Source organism: Phodopus roborovskii, unplaced genomic scaffold, assembly GCF_943737965.1.
Source record: "Phodopus roborovskii unplaced genomic scaffold, PHOROB, whole genome shotgun sequence".
Lineage (NCBI taxonomy): Eukaryota > Metazoa > Chordata > Mammalia > Rodentia > Cricetidae > Phodopus > Phodopus roborovskii.
This window is the reverse complement of record NW_026126448.1, coordinates 9,363,096-9,381,853: the sequence shown is the minus strand read 5'-3', so window position 1 is coordinate 9,381,853 and position 18,758 is coordinate 9,363,096. Positions and strand designations below refer to the sequence as shown.

At 43.2% G+C, this 18,758-nt stretch overlaps 1 protein-coding gene across 1 annotated transcript; it reads left to right on the top strand.

Moving 5' to 3' along the window:
• The first annotated feature begins 2,333 nt into the window (after positions 1–2,333).
• On the top strand, positions 2,334–15,724 carry Ybx1 (Y-box binding protein 1). Its single transcript, XM_051188638.1, has 8 exons — positions 2,334–2,647; positions 3,047–3,110; positions 9,292–9,325; positions 11,395–11,484; positions 11,826–12,128; positions 12,451–12,533; positions 14,402–14,667; positions 15,342–15,724. Exons 1-7 carry the CDS (start codon positions 2,488–2,490, stop codon positions 14,634–14,636), a joined length of 969 nt encoding a protein of 322 aa, XP_051044595.1. The 5' UTR covers positions 2,334–2,487; the 3' UTR covers positions 14,637–14,667; positions 15,342–15,724.
• Positions 15,725–18,758: the final 3,034 nt, after the last annotated feature.

Sequence of the window (18,758 nt, the reverse complement as noted above, 5' to 3'; positions counted from 1 at the left end):
TACATTTAGAGAAGGCATACCACATTAAGGAATTGGGATGTAACAGTAGTCACTAAGGAGTTCAAGTGTTTGAAGGAACATTGGCTGTTTGGGGCAATATTAAGAAAGGAGGACTGGGTGGGGTGGTAGTGGCACCTACTTGTCTTTAATCCTTTAATGACTTTAACCCAGCAGGCAGTTCTCTGAGAGTTTGAGGTTACCCTGGGCTACACAATAAGAACCAGTTACAAAAAACAATAAAAGAGAAAAAACTTGTAATGTTTTAAGCAGTAAACAACGTAAAGATAACCTTGTGATAAAGGCCACATCACATTTCTAGGTCAGCTCTGTGAGTAAACTGTTTCAGGCCCAGTGAGATTGCAGATAAATGTGCTAGATGCTGACAGTAAAGTGGATGACCTGAGTGCCATGCCTGGGACCTACATAGAAAAGAGAATGAACTATACAAGATGTCCTCTTACCCCCATTGTGCCACTCCAAATAAAAATAGTAAGAATATTTTTGGTAAATGATTTCAAAACACATGTACCTCTGCTTTCAGAGCTAAAGTTGATCTGTTATAACCCAACAGCCCACAAAACTTTACATATTATTTTGCCCTTTTTTTCTGGGCTAGAGATGGCTCAGCACTTAAGAACACTTGCTACCTTTACAGAGGGCCTGGGTTCAACTCCCAGCACCCACGTGGCAGTTCACAACTGTCTATAACTCTAGTTCCAGGGGATCTGACACCCTCATAGAGACATACATGCAAACAAAATACCCCAATGCACATAAAACGAGAGTAAAAAAATTATTTTTGCTGTCCCTGCTTTAAGCAATCACCAAAAGCAATGGCACAGAAGACTAACTGGTTTGAGGATCAGATTTTCCATAATTGATGAAGGGAGGCTTTTATCAAATAGAGTGGTAGGTCTAGATGGAGCTGGCAAGGGATAAGGGTTACTGCACTAACTTTCTTCTTGCAATTTGTATTACATGTATTTATTTACTGGGGGTGGGTGGGAGATGAATGCCACAGTGCTCATGGGGAGTCAAACTAAAACATGCAGACAGCAGCTTTCTTATTTCACCCTGTGGAGCTCAGGGATAGAACTCAGGTCTTCAGGATAGGTCTCAAGTGCCTTTACGAAGAGCCATCTTGGATCCCTTTAATTGCTTTCCCTACTTCCATCCCTTTTTCTGCAGCCCATTCTCCAAGCAGCAACTTTTTCTTTCTTTTTTAAAAGACTCAGCCTGCCATTGGTGGCACACACACACCTTTAACCCCAGCACTCGGTGGCAGAAGCAGACGCTTTTCTGAGTTTGAGGCCAGCCTAGTCTATAGAGCTAGTTCCAGGACAGGATCCAAAACAATATAGAGAAACTGTGTTTCTAGACTCACTACTTACAACTCCAAAACTACCTTCCTCACTAGTTGACACCCAGTTGATCCTACCCATCTTTACAACCAATATTTCCTACTCCTACTGAATTCTTTTATTTGCACTTTCCTCGAGGCCCTTTAGACACAAGCCTGAAAAGTCACCACCCAACTCTTCCTATTTCCTTCCTCAAAAGCTGTGCTCACCCAGCTATGAAGTGTTGGGCGTTTACATTTCTGCCTCCATCAGAAGGCAGAAGCTAACTGGCAAACTATTTAAATCCCCCGTCAGTAGTAGATGCCTAATAAAGAATGAATGAAGGTAGGCGGAGGGCTTCAGTAACAGCAGACTGCCAGTATTTTACAGGGTATAAAAACATGGATTGCAATCCTTGTCTACAATGTTGCTTGGGGGGAGGGGGCGATTCTAACTTATCCAATAAATTTGACACTAAATTAAACCTAATTTGTGGCCAATATGAAATACATTCCTCCAGCGCCCGGGTAAAGGGGCACCTCCGCCCTGAACACGCGGATTTCGTGGCAGCCGGAGCGCCTGCGTGGTCCCTCCAAGGTGACTGGACCGCCAAAAGCCTAAGCCATTAAGGAGGCCGCGGTGCTAACCCAGATCAGGGAGAAAGCCCCTTCTAGAAACACGGGTAGGCCCGGCCACCGCGGCCCACGTGCGCGACGAGCGCAACCCCGTGCGGACACGTTCCCTCTACGCGTCCTCCCGGTACTCTATGGTGCTCACGGCCGAAAAGCTCATTCTAGTTCCGGTCTCTATGGCGGCGAGGGCAGGAGCGGCTGTGGGTCGGCCGAATTAGTCGCCAAAGGCCCAATGAGAGCGCAAGAGACGCGGAGCCTGAGCCAATAGGCGCTAGGAACCTGGTCAGGTGGTAGGATGGACGGCGACCCTGGCCAATAAGAGAGGATGAGGGCGGGCCTATCGCGGGGCTTATCCCGCCCGTCCCGCCATTCTCGCTAGTTCGATCGGTAGCGGGAGCGGAGAGCGGACCCCAGAGAGCCCTGAGAGCCCCACCGCCGCCGCCGGCCTAGTCACCATCACACCCCGGGAGGAGCCGCAGCCATCGCCGCCGGCCCCAGTCACCACCACCGCAACCATGAGCAGCGAGGCCGAGACCCAGCAGCCGCCCGCCGCCCCCGCCGCCGCCCTCAGCGCCGCCGACACCAAGCCCGGCTCCACGGGCAGCGGCGCGGGTAGTGGCGGCCCGGGTGGCCTCACATCGGCGGCGCCCGCCGGCGGGGACAAGAAGGTCATCGGTGAGCCCCAGAAGGGACCGGGGGTGGGGCCGCGGGCCAGACCGTTAGGCGACGCGGCCCCGAGCCACCGACTGCGCGGCCGCCCCTCCCCCCGGGCCCGCGGCGCGCGCACGCCGGGCTCCCGCCGCTGCTCGGGCCGCGGCCGCCCCTCCCCCGCGCCCACCAGCTTCGGGGCCTCGTGCGCGGGATCCCCGCCCCGCCGCCTACGCAGCCGGAGCGGCGCGGGCTGCTTTTCCCGGGCCTCACGTGCTCGCCTCCCGGGCGCACACCCACCTCGGACCCGCGCTGCCCAGCGCACCCACGTGTGCGGCGAGGGCGGCGGCCCGGGCCTGCGGCCGGATCCTGGACCGACTTCCAGGGCCAGCCGCTGATTGGACATTGTTGTGCTTTGTTTTCCAGCAACGAAGGTTTTGGGAACAGTAAAATGGTTTAATGTAAGGAACGGATACGGTTTCATCAACAGGTGAGAGATGCCGGTGTAGACAGCTCGGGCCCGCCTCCTGCATGGGTAATCTCCAGGGCCGGTTCCACCGCGGCCCTGACAGGGAGAGGGGTTGGAAACGTGGCTTTTCTTATTTGGGTGACTGGATTAGTGGGTCTGTAGACTTGCTTTGTTTTGCTGTTAAATACCAATTCTGAGCTAGCTTCAAGCTTTGGCACAAAGCAGGTCAAGGCAAGCGCGGCGCAAGAACCATGCCTTTAACAGTTACCTTGCATCCATCTGAGGCTAAGCGCCTTTTAACCTTGACATCCTTCTTGCTTCCTTGAAATTGCTATGTAAGAATGTGACCCACTAATTAACATGCAGGTGATTTTTATCCCCCCACCTTGTTAACCTCTTGGGGAACATGATTTGACATGTCAAGTGCCTGAGATGTTATCTGCACTATAAGGTTATGTTGCCTTTGTTTAGTCGACTCAAATACGCACTCCTTTTAGTACCTCGAGCATATTTTCTATAGAACTATAGCTAAAAAGGGTTCTTATTTCCCCAAACGGCAAATAATACATCTGAAGAAAATGGCTCTTCCTCAATTTTTATTTCTTCTACTTCCTTGTCCGGGAATCATGGCTGATCAAATCAATTTTGGTTAAAGCTTGGCTGTAGCTTGTTGGAGTGGCCTTAAGTCCTTGATAGTAGTTGCAAAGTACATCCTAATAGATCCAGAGAATGGTTTAGAACGGTTAGTAGCCGGTGATGGTGAGTGCAGTGCCTGCACTCGGGGCTCCCTTGTGAGCCCGGCATCTTTTTCAAGATGGCTGCCAAGGCTAGTGCAGTTGCATGGGTGTAGAGCACCGCGAGTGCCAGCAGCAATCCTGGCCGTACAGCTGTGAGACTTGGCGCCATTTCAGCATTTTCTCCCTTACATGCTTGCTTGGAAGGCATCAAATAAGTAGATGGTGGGAAAGACAAGACACTTAAGAGTGACAGTGCTTGTGAATTGGGACACTACCAAATGGCAGCTAGGCTTTTAAAAATAACGGAGTGATGAAAATCCGTTCATTGATAAATCATACCGTGTTGTGGAAACACTCACAGAAGCGATTACAATCACTTAATGGTCTGGTCTGTTCTCTACGGTAGCAATTACAGGGAAACATTTGTTTTTCCAGACTCTAGGATTTTGTGTGGTGTAGGCTATTTATTGGCTTTCCTGAAGTGCTACCGTTTCCATGTGTTTCTTTTCCCCAATGGGTTACTAGTGAGCAAAGAAGGAAGTGTAATGCTTTACTATTTGTATGTGGCTTGTGTCCTGGTGGCTTTAAACTGATAATTAATTGTTCATGCTTTGATTGAGATTTCTCCTTCCTAACAATCCTAGAGGATGCTGAGACTAGTCTGTGTACCCTACCTTCTAAAGGACAGTTTTAAAATCCTTAGCCCAGTCCAGCTAGCTAGTGCACCTTTCTAGTTGGGTTAGCTGTGGGGGTTTTTGGGTATGCATTTATTGCATTTTAGCGTTTGTCTAGACTTACACCACTTTTTAAGCCAAGTTTTTTTTATGAGATTTATATACTGCGATTTGATGTACAAAAATTATGCCCTTAGAAGCATAGTTGATCATTCTTCCAGATAACATAGATATGATTGACTTATGATTATCCTTTGTTAGACTATCTTAACCCCAATTACTGATTTAATGGTGTGCTTGTTTCTAAGCAGGTCATTGTTGGTGTTGTAGTTTTAAAATGAGATATACTGTGAACTAGGTCTGTCCTTTAAGGAAATGTATAGAATGTAAAATGGGAGATAGGTATTTGGAATGCACTGAATTTTGGATTATGTATTCTAGGATCTTTAGCTATTTTATAATTCAAATATAAGAGGTCATCTCACCTTTAAAGATAGGTTTGTTGAAGCCTAAGTTATTCCCTGTAATGCAGTCTTACAACTTAGAATTCTTTGTTCCAAGGCTTATTTTCAAATGCTGATTGCTTCAAATTAAAAAGTGCTGGGGATCTAACTTGGTATAGAGTGCTTGTTTAGTGTGCTTAGGGCCTAGTTTCCTCTGTAGGAGGCAGGACATCAGGAATCAAGCTCTGCTGCTACTTGAATTTAAAGCCAGCCTGGGTTACCCTACCCTTTATTAAAGTTAAAAGTGTGCACCTTTAATCCCAACACTCAGGCAGAAACAAAGAGCTTTTTGTTTTTGTTTTTTGAGGCAAAGTTTCTATATATTGCTTTAGAGCCTGTCCTGGAACTTACTCTGTAGACCATGCTGGTTTTAAAGACCAAATGCTGGGATTAAAGGCCTCCAAAGAGCTTTTAAGTAGCAGAATTTTGTTTAATTGGGCCCTTGTTACATCCCTTCCCCGAGTTACTATCATAGTTTATTAGATGTAGAAAAGCGGTCCTGTTAGAAGAGTGGGACATGGATCTTTTATGGTGATAGAATTTAGGGGGGTGAACTGTGGCTCAGTTCAGAGCAACAGACAATGCATATGCTACAACACTTGTATGCAGCTCAGAAGAAAGCTGCATCTGACTTTTACATGGGTTCAGGGTCTTAAAGCTTGTACCTGCAAACACTTTCAGCTGAGCCATTCTCTTAGATTGCTCATTGCCATTTCTGCCCTCCCTGTGTACATACATAGGCCTTTTAACCTGTGGTCTAGAAAGCTTAGCTTTATGTCCTTCATATAAAACTTAATGAAAACTGGGCAGGGGTGGCAGGTGACTCACCTTTAATCCCATTACTCAGGGAGGCAGAGGCAGGCAGATCTCGAAGTTCAAGGAACAGGCTTCAAAAGCTACACAGAAACCCTGCCTCCTCCCCCCCCCCCAAAAAAAAAAACCTTAATGGTGTCAGTAACCACAAAGAATTGACCCTTGAAACTAATGACTGCAATAATGGTAATTTTATTCAGGGTCTTTTGATTAAGGTGATCTAATTGACTTAAAATCATAAGGTTTGAGTGATTTGTCCCATAGACATAGAAGTAATAGAAGCAAGATTTGGACAGTTTTGTGCTCTGGAGTATTCAACAACTGCTTTGTTACACTATCTGAAAATAGATCCTGGCCATTTGCAGTTGGGCATTGTCCATCCATGATCTACACTGAAGTTTTTATGTGCTGCCTAGTCCTCAGGTGTGATGGGTGCTACCTTTAACTATATCCCACATATTCTAGTTTAGTGTGTAAGTCACCTTTACAAATTAAAGGGCTTGATTGATAAGCCATACTGAGATTGAGATGCAGTTGAGAAATTTTTGTTGACAAGGTTTTTCTGTGGTTTGGAGGCTGTCCTGGAACTAGATCCACTGGCCTCTGCCTGAGTGCTGGGACTAAGAAATAACGCCACTTGGCTGTTATTTTTGAGGTAGCAAGAAATTGAGTTGGAAGGGGTGCTGTGATAGGTGTTGTCCCAACCAGAACAGGTGGCATCATCCTTGATTGTTGGTTGGTTTTGAGATAGGGTTTCTTTTTGTATTCCTGGTTGTCTTGGAACAAACACTGTTGACCAGGCTGCCCTCTGAACTTGGAGATCTACCTTGTCTCTGCCTTCCTGTCTTGGTTAGTTTTTTGTTTTTTTTTTTTTTTTTTGTACATTTGACACAACCCAGAGTCACCTGCTTCCCTCATCTTCCCTCATTTTATCAGGGAAGTGCCTATAGAATTTGGTAGATTGGGAAGATTTTTGACCAAAAATCTTTTGGGCTTTTAAAGTCACCCTGTTTTCTGTCTTAAAATGTGCATCCACCAAAATAGGTCTGAGGATTCCTTGACAGTGTTAAGAAAGGGACATGCAACAGGTTGACTTAATACTGGGACTCTTGGTTTGTACACAAGACAACAACCTACCTATTAGTCAATTGGTTGTTTTTTTTTTTTTTTTTAAAGGATTTATTTTTGACATACAGCATTCTGTCTGCATGTATGTCTGCAGTTCAGAAGAGGGCACAAGATCTCATTTCAGTGGTTGCTGGGAGTTGAACTCAGGTCCTGGAAGAGTAAGTATCCAGTGATCTAAACTGCTGAGCCATTACTCCAGCCCTATTACTGATGGAAGTCTCTATTTACTCAGTCACTGACTTAAAACTCAGAACACAATGCCTTATCTTTCCCTTTTTCCTGCCAGGTAAAATAATTTGCTCTAAATTCCCCTCTTTTCCTTATCCTAAGACTAGTTAAATGTTCTTTATAGGGTCCTGAATAGACCCTTAGAAGCATCTATAGTCAATCTGGAAAAGATAGATGCCTGCCTAGAGAGGAAGTAAGGCATTAACTTTGAGAACCTTGTTGGTCTGGGTAGAAATAGTAATTGTAGAGAGCTGGAGTTTGAATGATAGGCATAGCCAGTGACTGTTTTAGGGGCTTAGTGTGAAACATGGTAAAGAAAGCATGAAGCTTTCTTTTAACAATTGTTTTAACCTTCCACTAAAAGTAAAATGTGGGCTGAAAAGATGGCTCACTGTTTCAAAGTACTTGATGCTCTAGTGTCAGTGGGATCTGATACCCACTTATAGCCTCCCCAGGTACCTGTACACCTAGCATCTACTCAAAGATACACAAGTGCATATAAATATATCTGAAAATTATTTTAAGGTAATGTGTGAGGATTTTTAAAAATTCCAACATATAAAGGCCAGAGCCCCCAAGAAGTTAGAAGTCAACACTGAACAAACAGCCACAGGTTGTATTTCAGTTCTTTGCTTTATGAAGCTGGTAGGTGTTAGATACTACCTATGGCAGAATTGTGATGATAAATGGTGTATTCCACATCTTGTGTAATGGTTAGAAGTTAATCTTCAGTAATCCAGGCTGCTGTGTATATATACACATGCTTGCCTGGTGCCCACAGAGACTATGAGAGGACATTGAAATTTGTCTTCTGCCTCCCCAGTATTGTGATTAAAGGTTTGCACTTACTTATTGGGGAGTTGAACATTTGGAGGTCAGAGGGGAAACGTTGCAGGAATTATCTAATTAAACCCAAATGGTCAGACTCACATTATCAGTAAGTACCTTTTCTTGCTGAGCCATCTTATTGACCCCATCAGTTTAAACCAAGCATATTAAAACATACCTAGGTTGGATGAGGTGGTACAGCACTTGCATCAAACCTTTTTGCTTTTTAACAATATACCAATGGTGTTTTTGGTCATTAAATGCTAAAATATTAGAACTAATACTGAGCCATTTCTCTGGCTTCTTAATAGTGAAGAGGGTAGAGCAGCTTACTAACAAGGGAATCTGTTCCTCTAGTGGTTCTACAGGGCCCTAATATTGTCATGTTTCCTTCATTTTGGTCCCAAGAAAGATAGCCTAAATAACTTCATTGGGTGATTGTTTAGTCTAAGACTTTGTCACTTCCTGTCTGAACTTTGACCTAACTTGCTGGGCTCTGCTTATTCAGATGTTCCACCACATTTTATGCAATAATAATCACACCATATTCTTCAAATGAAAGACTTTGGTTTCCTGTAAGAATCCCAACCAGCACTGTGTGTGGAAACTGATGTAGAACTTGTCACAGTTCAAGCTGTCAAAAGATAAAGCTTTGCACCTAGGTATATTGTATTATTAGGACTAGTGTCAGGCACATAATAAGTGTACATAAGTATATGTTAAGTTCCATTCTGTTGTGTTGGATTTTTTTGGGGTAGAGGTTAGAAATGTGAGGAAGTGAGAAGAATGACTACTCCTGTTAATACTGGTCTGTAGGTAAAAGGGTGTGGGCTAGGTTATTAATGTTTAATAAGGTAAAGAGTGGGAGGGGTGTTGCTGGTTACTGCTGTGCTTTTGAATTATGGCTCATTTGGTTACACTACCTTAGACTTGTTTGCTTTCCTTACAGATAGTAGGTTTATGGCTGTTTCCAACAGATTAGTCTTTAAAACAGTTCAGTAGTTTTTACTGTTCTCCCCACACCACTGATATGTATGAATTTTTTCCCCGAGTTTCCTAATGTCACCCCTGCCCATAGAAATGAGTTTCTGCTTAATCCTATACAGAGCTAGGAAGTCTCTGGGGAAATTGAGGATGTCCATGGACTGACCAGGCAGTTCTTTTGGTTTTTCAGGTTTCTTTATGTAACCTGACTGGCCTGGAATTTGCTTTGTAGGGCAGGTTCTTAATCAGTTTAGGCAATGAAACATGCTTGTTTATTCACTTTGATAATCTTGGTTCTGTCTTGTAGGAATGACACCAAGGAAGACGTATTTGTACACCAGGTGAGTGCTTATATTGATTCTCTGTACTTTGGCTAAAGGCTAGTGGGAAGAAAAGGGTGGGTGTGCTAAAGGTTAAGTTCAAGAATGAGTTTTAGTTCCTGAACCTGAAGATTAAAGAGTAGAGTGAAACATTGAAGAGTCCACTTAATTTTAGAAGTGTTGTGATTTGGAGTTTCATTAATAATGTAATTTTAAATGTTGAGTCTGTTCAATTGATGGCATGCAGTTTTCATGCCTAGTTTCAGACAAATAACCACCACAAATTTAACATTGAATAATGTTGCTATAAATACATAGAAACATTCATTGGCAAGACATTGCCAGATGTCTGGCTTTGTTAAGGCCAAATAAATCTTAATGGGACAGAGCTAAACTGTTATCTGAAGAAAATTGGAATCCAGCACTGACTATAGGGTGGCTCCTTTTTCTAAAGTGCTTCTGTTCCAGTTAGCTGGAAATGTAAATCCTCAGTAGTAATTTGTCTTAGGGTGAAAGGCATTGCAAAAGAGTTGTGATTGGTCTGTAAATTTTTGGAGGAGGTAGGATAGAAGCTACATGTGCCAAGTGAGTGATACACTGCCAGCATCAGACTTGTCCACACAGTGAAGTGGGTTAAGAAATACGTCACTTCCTATGTGCTTCCATGCCGTCAACTTTTTTCCCACTTATTTCATTTTCTTTTTTAAATTGGTGGGAGAGTAAAAGACCTAGCACTAGTTTCTGTGCTCACCACTAATTTAGACAGCTAAGATCTTATGTGGCAGCATCCTCCTTAGGTGGGCAGGATAGCATTTTGTAGCTCTTTGAAGCATCCTACAGCATACATTGAGGGTAAAAAGGGGGGGGCCTGTATTTTAGTATATTCAAAACACTGTGTGATGTAAGTATACAAACATTCAAACATAATGTTAGGATTAATAGGCTTGTTTCAGTAAGGTGATTCTTACTGAAGTAACATGCAGAGGTAACAGACAAGTAGCAAGTCTTGCTGCCACTGACAGCCATGAAAGATTGAAAGGGTTAACATGTTTAAATAATGTATTCTACTATCCCTGTGACTGCAAATAATTGAGAGTTGGCTACATATGAAAGGTATGAAACTGTACGACAGTTCAGATGACAGATGAGATCATTTATTTGACTCAATTCGCCCAGTCTTATCCCACAAGGTGTCACCAATATGCTTTCCTATTTTGCAAGTGGTTTCAACAAGAGTTGTTCTTGGGACTTTGGCTGCTCAGGTTGTGGTGGTGTATCAAGTAGACTGCAGTTCTGGGGGCACCGGAGCTTAATTAGCCTGAGATTTGTTGGTTGTCCGGCCGCCTCTGGGATGGAAATGCATGAGTGATCCTGTAACAGATACTGCTGTGATGTGGAATGAATTGGGATTTGGAGTCCTGAGACCTGGATTTAGAAAAGTTCCCCTGCCACTTAATAGCTGTGTGACCTTTGGCACTTCATAATTTAAGCCCTATATAATGTAAGACATAACTTTCCTGGGGAGGTGGTAACCAACAGGTCTCTTACAGAGAGTGGCATAGATACATGTGAAATGCATTTCCCTGGAAGTATTTATAGACAGACTGGAAGGGATTTTGGTTGACATTTGTAATTGAGTTTGGTATGGAAAAGGGACAAGAGTTGGTATGGTCAAAGTTGAAGCATGCAAAATTAAACTTGCCTGTCATCTAAACTGGCCGTGTGTCCTGCTAGCTTCTACTATTTATTAAGTGCAGTCTTTGGGGGATATAGATGGAGGCCTCATTTTGTTCCAAGCTTTATATGTGATGCATATAACACATTGTTGTCTGTCTTGGGTACTAAATCACTTTAGTTTTGTAAATAGTGGTAAAATGCTGGGGCCTTGTAAGATTGGAGTCTCTTGGTAGAGGTCGGGGGTAAGGTAACATTGGTCCCTGCTTTCCTAAACTATTGACAGGTGGTCTTACATAAAGCAAATTTTAAGTATATATCCAAGCTAAAAATGATATTGACGCTGGTACATTTTAAATGAAAAAAAAAGCACATTCTTCTCCCCTGTTAATCTATTTTTGGAATGATGTTACTAGACTGCCATAAAGAAGAATAACCCCAGGAAGTACCTTCGCAGTGTAGGAGATGGAGAGACTGTGGAGTTTGATGTTGTTGAAGGAGAAAAGGTGAGGATGCTTTTTGTGTAAAGGTTTGACTTCGGTGTGGAAATAATGTGGAGGTCTCATCCATTAGGATGGTGGCTCTAATTGGATGGATGATGTGTCCTGGTGACTACATGAACACAGGTGCATCAAGCCTAACATGCTGCTGCAGATAGAGAACAGTCCCTTCAGAAGAGTGAGGAGCTGATGATACAGTCATTTCTATGCACCCTTTTCCCATGCAGACAACCTCCCTCTTTTGTTTGCTCTTGGGTTTTTTGTTTTTTTTCCCTCCCCAGCTTGTGTGAAATGTATTGAATATTTGGATTTCCTTTGTTATTGTCAATAAATAATGGCTTTTGTAGGGTGCGGAGGCAGCAAATGTTACAGGCCCTGGTGGAGTTCCAGTTCAAGGCAGTAAATACGCAGCAGACCGTAACCATTATAGACGCTATCCACGTCGTAGGGGTCCTCCACGCAATTACCAGCAAAACTACCAGAATAGTGAGAGTGGGGAAAAGAACGAGGGATCGGAAAGCGCTCCTGAAGGCCAAGCCCAACAACGCAGGCCCTATCGCAGGCGAAGGTTCCCACCTTACTACTTGAGGAGACCCTATGGGCGTCGACCACAGTATTCCAACCCTCCTGTGCAAGGAGAAGTGATGGAGGTAAGTGCCAGTATGTATGTAACAGCATTTTTATGTTGTCGAGGTAAATGCTGAGTAAGCACCAACTCTATACAGTCCTCATTACAGCTTTTGAGAGAGACTGTTTTCCTTAGAACCACCAAGCCTGTTACTATATGGTGTGGTCATGTCCTGGAATTTGGCCAGGAAACAGTGGTGCATGTCTTTAATCCCAGCACTCTGGAGGCCAGCATCATCTACAGATGTCCAGGTTGAGAACAACCTGGGGCTGTGCAAAAAGACCCTGTTCAAAAATAACAAGCTTGAAGTTGACCCCGTAGACTAATTTTTGATGTCTTTTCAGGGTGCTGACAACCAGGGCGCAGGAGAGCAAGGTAGACCAGTGAGACAGAATATGTATCGGGGTTACAGACCACGATTCCGCAGGTATGGTCCATTGTAACCTGTTTGTTACATTCTCCAGCCAGATGTTAGGCCTCTCCAGCATCGTGAGTTAATAGTCATTCTCATTCACTGATGCATATAAGTGTTGGATCCCCTGGAACTGAAATTATTAGATATTTATGAGCTGCTATAGGGTGCTGGGAATTGAACCCAGGTCCTCTGGAAGAGCAGTCAGTATTCTTAATCACTACATCTTCTCCAGTCCCTGTCCTATGTTTTTAATTCAGATGAATTAGGGACCTTTACCTGGTTCACTTTTAAATTTATTTTATTGGAATGATTGCCTGCGAGTGTGTGTAACAGCTTATGATGGCCAGTACTTTTGGCATCTGACATTCTGGAATTTATGTTAAGAATAGGCAATTCTGGGTACTCGGGAACCAAACCTAGCAAGAACAAGAACTCTTGGGCTGGAGAGATGGCTCAGTGGTTAAGAGCATTGCTTGCTTTTTTCAGAGGTCCTGAGTTCAATTCCTAGCAACCAACCACATGATGGCAGACAATCTGTAATGAGATCTGGTGCCTTCATGCAGACAGAACACACTTAAGCATCATAAATAATTAAATCTTTAAAAAGAACTCTTAACCACTGGGCATCTGGAGTGCTCCCTGAAATTATTTTATTGTATTGTCCCTGTTCTGAATTCTTCCTTTTTTTTTTGTTGTTGTGGGGTTGTTTTGTTTTTGTTTGACGTTAATGACTCAAATACATTTTGAGTAGAGAGATTTTTGCCAGGTGGTGGTGGTGTCTCCAGCCATTAATCCCAGGCACAGAGAGTTTGAGGCTGCAGGCCACCTTGATCTACAGAGTTCTGGTACAGCCAAAGCTACAGAGAAACCCTGTCTCAAAGAGATTGAGTCTTGATTACTTCCTTACACAGACTTGTGTTTTTTGCTTTGATACAGTTATGTTTCTGTATGTATGCCTGAGTGTATCTATATCTGGTGCCCATGGAAGTCAGAAGAGGTGTGTTCCCCTGAAACTGGCTGGTTCTGATGAGTTTGGGGTGGTTGTGAGCCACCATTGGCTGGTTCTGATGAGTTTGGGGTGGTTGTGAGCCACCATGTGGGTGCTACAAATCAAACACTGGTCATCTGAGAACAAGTGTTAACCACACAGCTATATCTCTCTAGCCTCTTGAGTTTGCATAAAGCATAGGTTTTCCCAACCATGCCACAAATCTTAAGGCACGCAGAAGTATATAATAGCTTTTTTTGTTTGTTTTTCAAGACCAGGTTTTTCTGTGTATTTGGAACCTATCCTGGCACTCACTCCAGGCTCTGTCTGTGGGCTGGCCTTGAACTCAAAAAAGATCCATCTGCCTCTGGAGTGCATCACCAACGCCTGGCTAAGTAGCTACTTTTGATGGAGCAGAGCTAAAAAGAAACTGATCAAAGTTTTAGTGTATGAGCTGGGTGTTGGTGGCACACACCTTTTTCATCCCAGCATTCAGGAGGCAGAGGCAGGTGGATCTTTATGAGTTTGAGACCAGCCTGGTTGGTATATAGAACTAGTTCCAGGACAGTCTCCAAAGCCATAGAGAAACACTCTCAAAAAGCCCCAAAAGGGGGGATTTTAGTGTATGAGAAATGAAATGACACATAAGAGCATACAATAGGAGAATAGTTACTGGCCTTGGTTTATATGAATGACATAGAGAATATACTTACTACACAGAATCATAGCACTTGGCTTTTAGATGTAACTTACATTTACTAAACTGTCAGATGGACCACCTAAAAGAAAAAAAATTGCCATAGCCAAGTACCAAATACTACCACTTAATGGTTGGGTTAAAGGGGAAAAAAAGTTATAGATCATGCCTGAGATTATGTAATGTTCATTTTAGGGGCCCTCCTCGCCAAAGACAGCCTAGAGAGGATGGCAATGAAGAGGACAAGGAAAATCAAGGAGATGAGACCCAGGGTCAGCAGCCACCCCAACGTCGGTATCGTCGCAACTTCAATTACCGACGCAGACGCCCAGAGAACCCTAAACCACAAGATGGCAAAGAGACAAAAGCAGCCGATCCACCAGCTGAGAATTCGTCCGCTCCCGAGGCTGAGCAGGGCGGGGCTGAGTAAATGCCGGCTTACCATCTCTACCATCATCCGGGTAAGTAGGCACCCTCTGACCTTCACTGCATTGTTGTGTGCTCTAGCACAAAAAGAAACTAAAAACAGTAAGAGTAAAACAAGCGTTTTTGTTAGTGTTAGTCACTCTAATCCAAGTTAGGCAAAATATTTTCCTTTGGATCAGTCTAAATGTTTGTGTTTTGATTGTCAGTCAACTCTGATCTTAGCAGAAAACTCAGTCTTGCTCCTGGTTTTCTGAAGATATATTGTGGATTTTCAAGGCTTTGAAAAGTAACCTATCAAGATGTAATCTTTATTTTAATTCCAGCATTGGCAGCAGAGGCAGGCAGATCACTGAATTTGAAGCCAGCCTCATCTTCCAAGCTAGCTTACATTTGGCTTTATTTGCCAATAAGATTTAATTTCAGGTTGTCATTGGTGGTGCATGCCATTAATCCCAGCACTTGGGAGGCAGAGACAGGTGAATCTCTTTGAGTTCCAAGACTGCCAAGACTATGCACAGAGAAGAAACCCTGTCTTTGCGTGTGGGGGTGTGGAACAGAAACAAGGTCATCATCCAAATGCAGTTAATGACAATTTCTGTTATGAATCATTCTTAAACTGAAGCAAAATGAGGTGGTTAAAAATGTTACTGATGTGGTCAGCTATGTGAAGGCTTGAGGGTGGTAAATAATAAGAGTCTTCTCATTGCAGTTTGGTCATCCAACAAGAAGAAATGAATATGAAATTCCAGCAATAAGAAATGAACAAAGATTGGAGCTGAAGACCTTAAGTGCTTGCTTTTTGCCCGTTGACCAGATACACTAGAACTACCTGCATTATCTATGCAGCATGGGGTTTTTATTATTTTTACCTAAAGATGTCTCTTTTTGGTAATGACAAACGTGTTTTTTAAAAAAAAAAAGTCTGGTTTTTCTCAATACACCTTTAATGGTTTTTAAATTGTTTCATATCTGGTCAAGTTGAGATTTTTAAGAACTTCATTTTTAATTTGTAATAAAAAGTTTACAACTTGATTTTTTCAAGAAAAAAGTCAACAAACTGCAAGCACCTGTTAATAAAGGTCTTAAATAATAGTGTCTGTCTAGTTTTATTTCCTCCCATTTTCAGGATTTTTAGGGTGAAACAGTTTACAAATGGGTGACAATCTGTCCATTCCCCCACATTCCCAAAGGGAGACTTAAGACCAGAGTCTGGGTGCTTAATTGCTAGTTGTCCATTTTAATGTATAAATGAGTTAATCTGTCCAGAATGCTCTGTAAGATCAGCTGTAGAGTCTCTGTAGACCAGGCTGCCTTGGAACTCACAGAGACCCACCTACCTGTGCCACCACTGCCCAGCTGAGGCCATATCTTTGTAGTAGAAACTAGTAAGGATTAATGGTTCATCTGTATTTAAGGGAGGGATGTGTTCGTGTTGGTTTAATACCAGCCAACAGCCATTTCTGAAAATGTCGAGTACAGTGACAATAACTGGTTTGAGTGTATCAGTAACAGAGACAATATTAAAACTTAATGTGAATGTTTTCTAGACAACCATGACATTGGTGGTATACATGCATTAAAGAATTTACCAGGCAATTTTTTTACTATTACTATTTTATTAGTAACAGTACAACAGTAACAGTGGCTTAATCACTGTAGACTAGAATCTGGTAGTTGTTCAGTCCTTGATGCTAGGTGCTTTAGCAACTTTCCACCTCCTGCCAAGAAGAGCCTGGAAGGTTCCTAGAGAGTTGTATTGGTACAAAGTGGAAGCTTGCTAGCACTACTGGAATCTGGGAAGAAACAAGCAACAGAGCATCTCAGCAGGAAGAGGAAAAGCCAAAGAAGCAATCTGCCCTTTTTATCTGGTCTGCTAACAAAAGGTGCTGCCATCCTATTTGGGATGGGTCTTCACATGCCAAGGCAATGAGGACATTTCTTGGAATTGTGACTGCTTGCATTCAGAGGATTCTGATTTGTCACAATTAGGAAAATGGCCCAGGGGTTAGGATTGTAAAATTCCTCTTAACTGGGTGGGGGTGTGTCAACCCATCTTTAGATGAGTGGTACTTGGTGTCTGGGAGGGACCAGCTTGGAGTTGTTGGTTCATGGGAATCTGATGTGTGAATATACATGGCTAAGTTAATGGTCCGTACTAGACCATTGAGAGGAGGCCAAGGACATAAATGATCTGAATGAAGTTAAGTGATACTATCAAAGCCAGGGATTAAAAATGTTACTGTGTGGCTCGACATGCTTGGATATGCCCAGGTCTATAACCTCTAACAAAGGACTATTGCATGTTTCCCACTTTAGAACAGTACAGTAGGCTTAGCAGGGTGGTGGTACAGGTGGGACAGGAAGATCTACATAGCTCCACATCAGCCAGAACAACCTCTCCATCGCCGTCTCAGAAACAACAAAATGATAGCCTCTTATTTTGTAGATGTCTGTGTCTTACAGGAGACTTTAATGTGCTTCAGCCCCAAGTCCACTGTTTTGTTCCAGTTTCCTTTTCCTGGGATGTGCTAGGCACTATCCCCACCACAAAGCTTTCATACATTTCCTCTTGACTGTAACAGTTCCTCGAGATTACTAAATGACTAAGTTCTTCAAAGGCTGTGGTTTAGAAGTTCATTCCTTACTGATATGCTTAAGTGGCATTCTCTCCATGTGCATAAGCTCCCCTGGTCAGCTGGATTCCTGCCTTGCTAGTTTATTTTCCTGTCTTTCCCCAGTAGAAGATAAAACCCCTTGAGGACAGAAAGGTTTATGCTTTGTTTGCTGAGTTCAAAACAAAATATCAAGTATGTTGGAAATAAATGATAACCTTTAATTTGGCAGTGGGTGGGTTAATGGTTGTAGCTGGAAGGAAGGGAAGATGAGTAATGTAACTGGTATAGACCTGGGGGCTTAAGCAGCGGTTCTGAAGATTGGCAAGTCAGTTTTAGTCTTGTGATATATAGCTTGCAGTTACAAGAAGTTACCTTCCTGCTGTGTCAACAAGGCAGAGACCAACCACTCCCATTATGAGGGCCCCACCCTTATGACTTCATCTAAGCAGAGTGGCTTCCTGCTGTGATTTGGATCTGGAATATACCGGAAAGGCTGTCAACAGCTCTCTTGCCAAAACTAGGGGTGTCTTGATGGGAGGTCTCACTTTACTAGGGGACATGCCCTCAAGGGTTGTGAGCTTCTTGCCTTCAGCCATTAAGGAAGCAACTTTGCTCTACTTTTTGCTTCTGATGTGACTGGCTGCCTCACCACAGACCCAGAAGTAAAGGGGAAAAGGCCAAAAGTCATGAACAGAACCATGAAATAGCTATGGTCATCTAAGAATAGGGTTAGGGAGAGTGCTGGGCGTTGACCCTCAGGGTCTTGTGTTTACATACTGCTAAGCAAGCACTCTACCAACCCATGTTTCAAGATACTTCTGTTTTCCTGGATGCTGACAAGCAAATATCCTCATGAATGGGGTGAGAGGGCATCCTGATACAATTGTACCTATTGCATTCACATTAACCATAACCAAGTAAGTCTAAAAGTGAAAGTATGGGTCCATGATAACACGGACTAATGCTCTCATTACAGACAGGCCTTTGCCCCCGTCTGTCAGGGTGGGAGTCCCATGGGTATTATGACAAAGGAAGGCCGGGAGAACCACAGCAATACAGATTAGTCTTAGCATTGTTAGTCTATCAGAAATTACTTTCAGACCTTAGAGGAAAAAATAACTTTTTGTTCATTTGAGACACAGCCCCATGTGTGTACAACCCTGGCTGCCCTGGAACTCTGTGTAGACCAGGCCTACATCAAACTTGTTGATCTGCCTGCCTCTGCCTTCTAAGTGCTGGAGTTAAGCTATATTCCACTATCCCCAGCTATGTGTTGTATGTGTGGTGCTAGGTATCAAATTCACTCCCTTGGATATGCTAATAAGTACTCCATCACCAAGCACACCATAGCCCTTGGCTTTAGGAGACTCTGTCCCAGGCCTCAATCCTTCAGTACTCTAGCTATATGTCTAGTTAGGATTAATGTGATGATAACATTTTCTTAGAGTGCAATAAATGTTGGCTGTTGTAAATTTCAACAGATAACAGCTATAAATGACAGAAACTATATA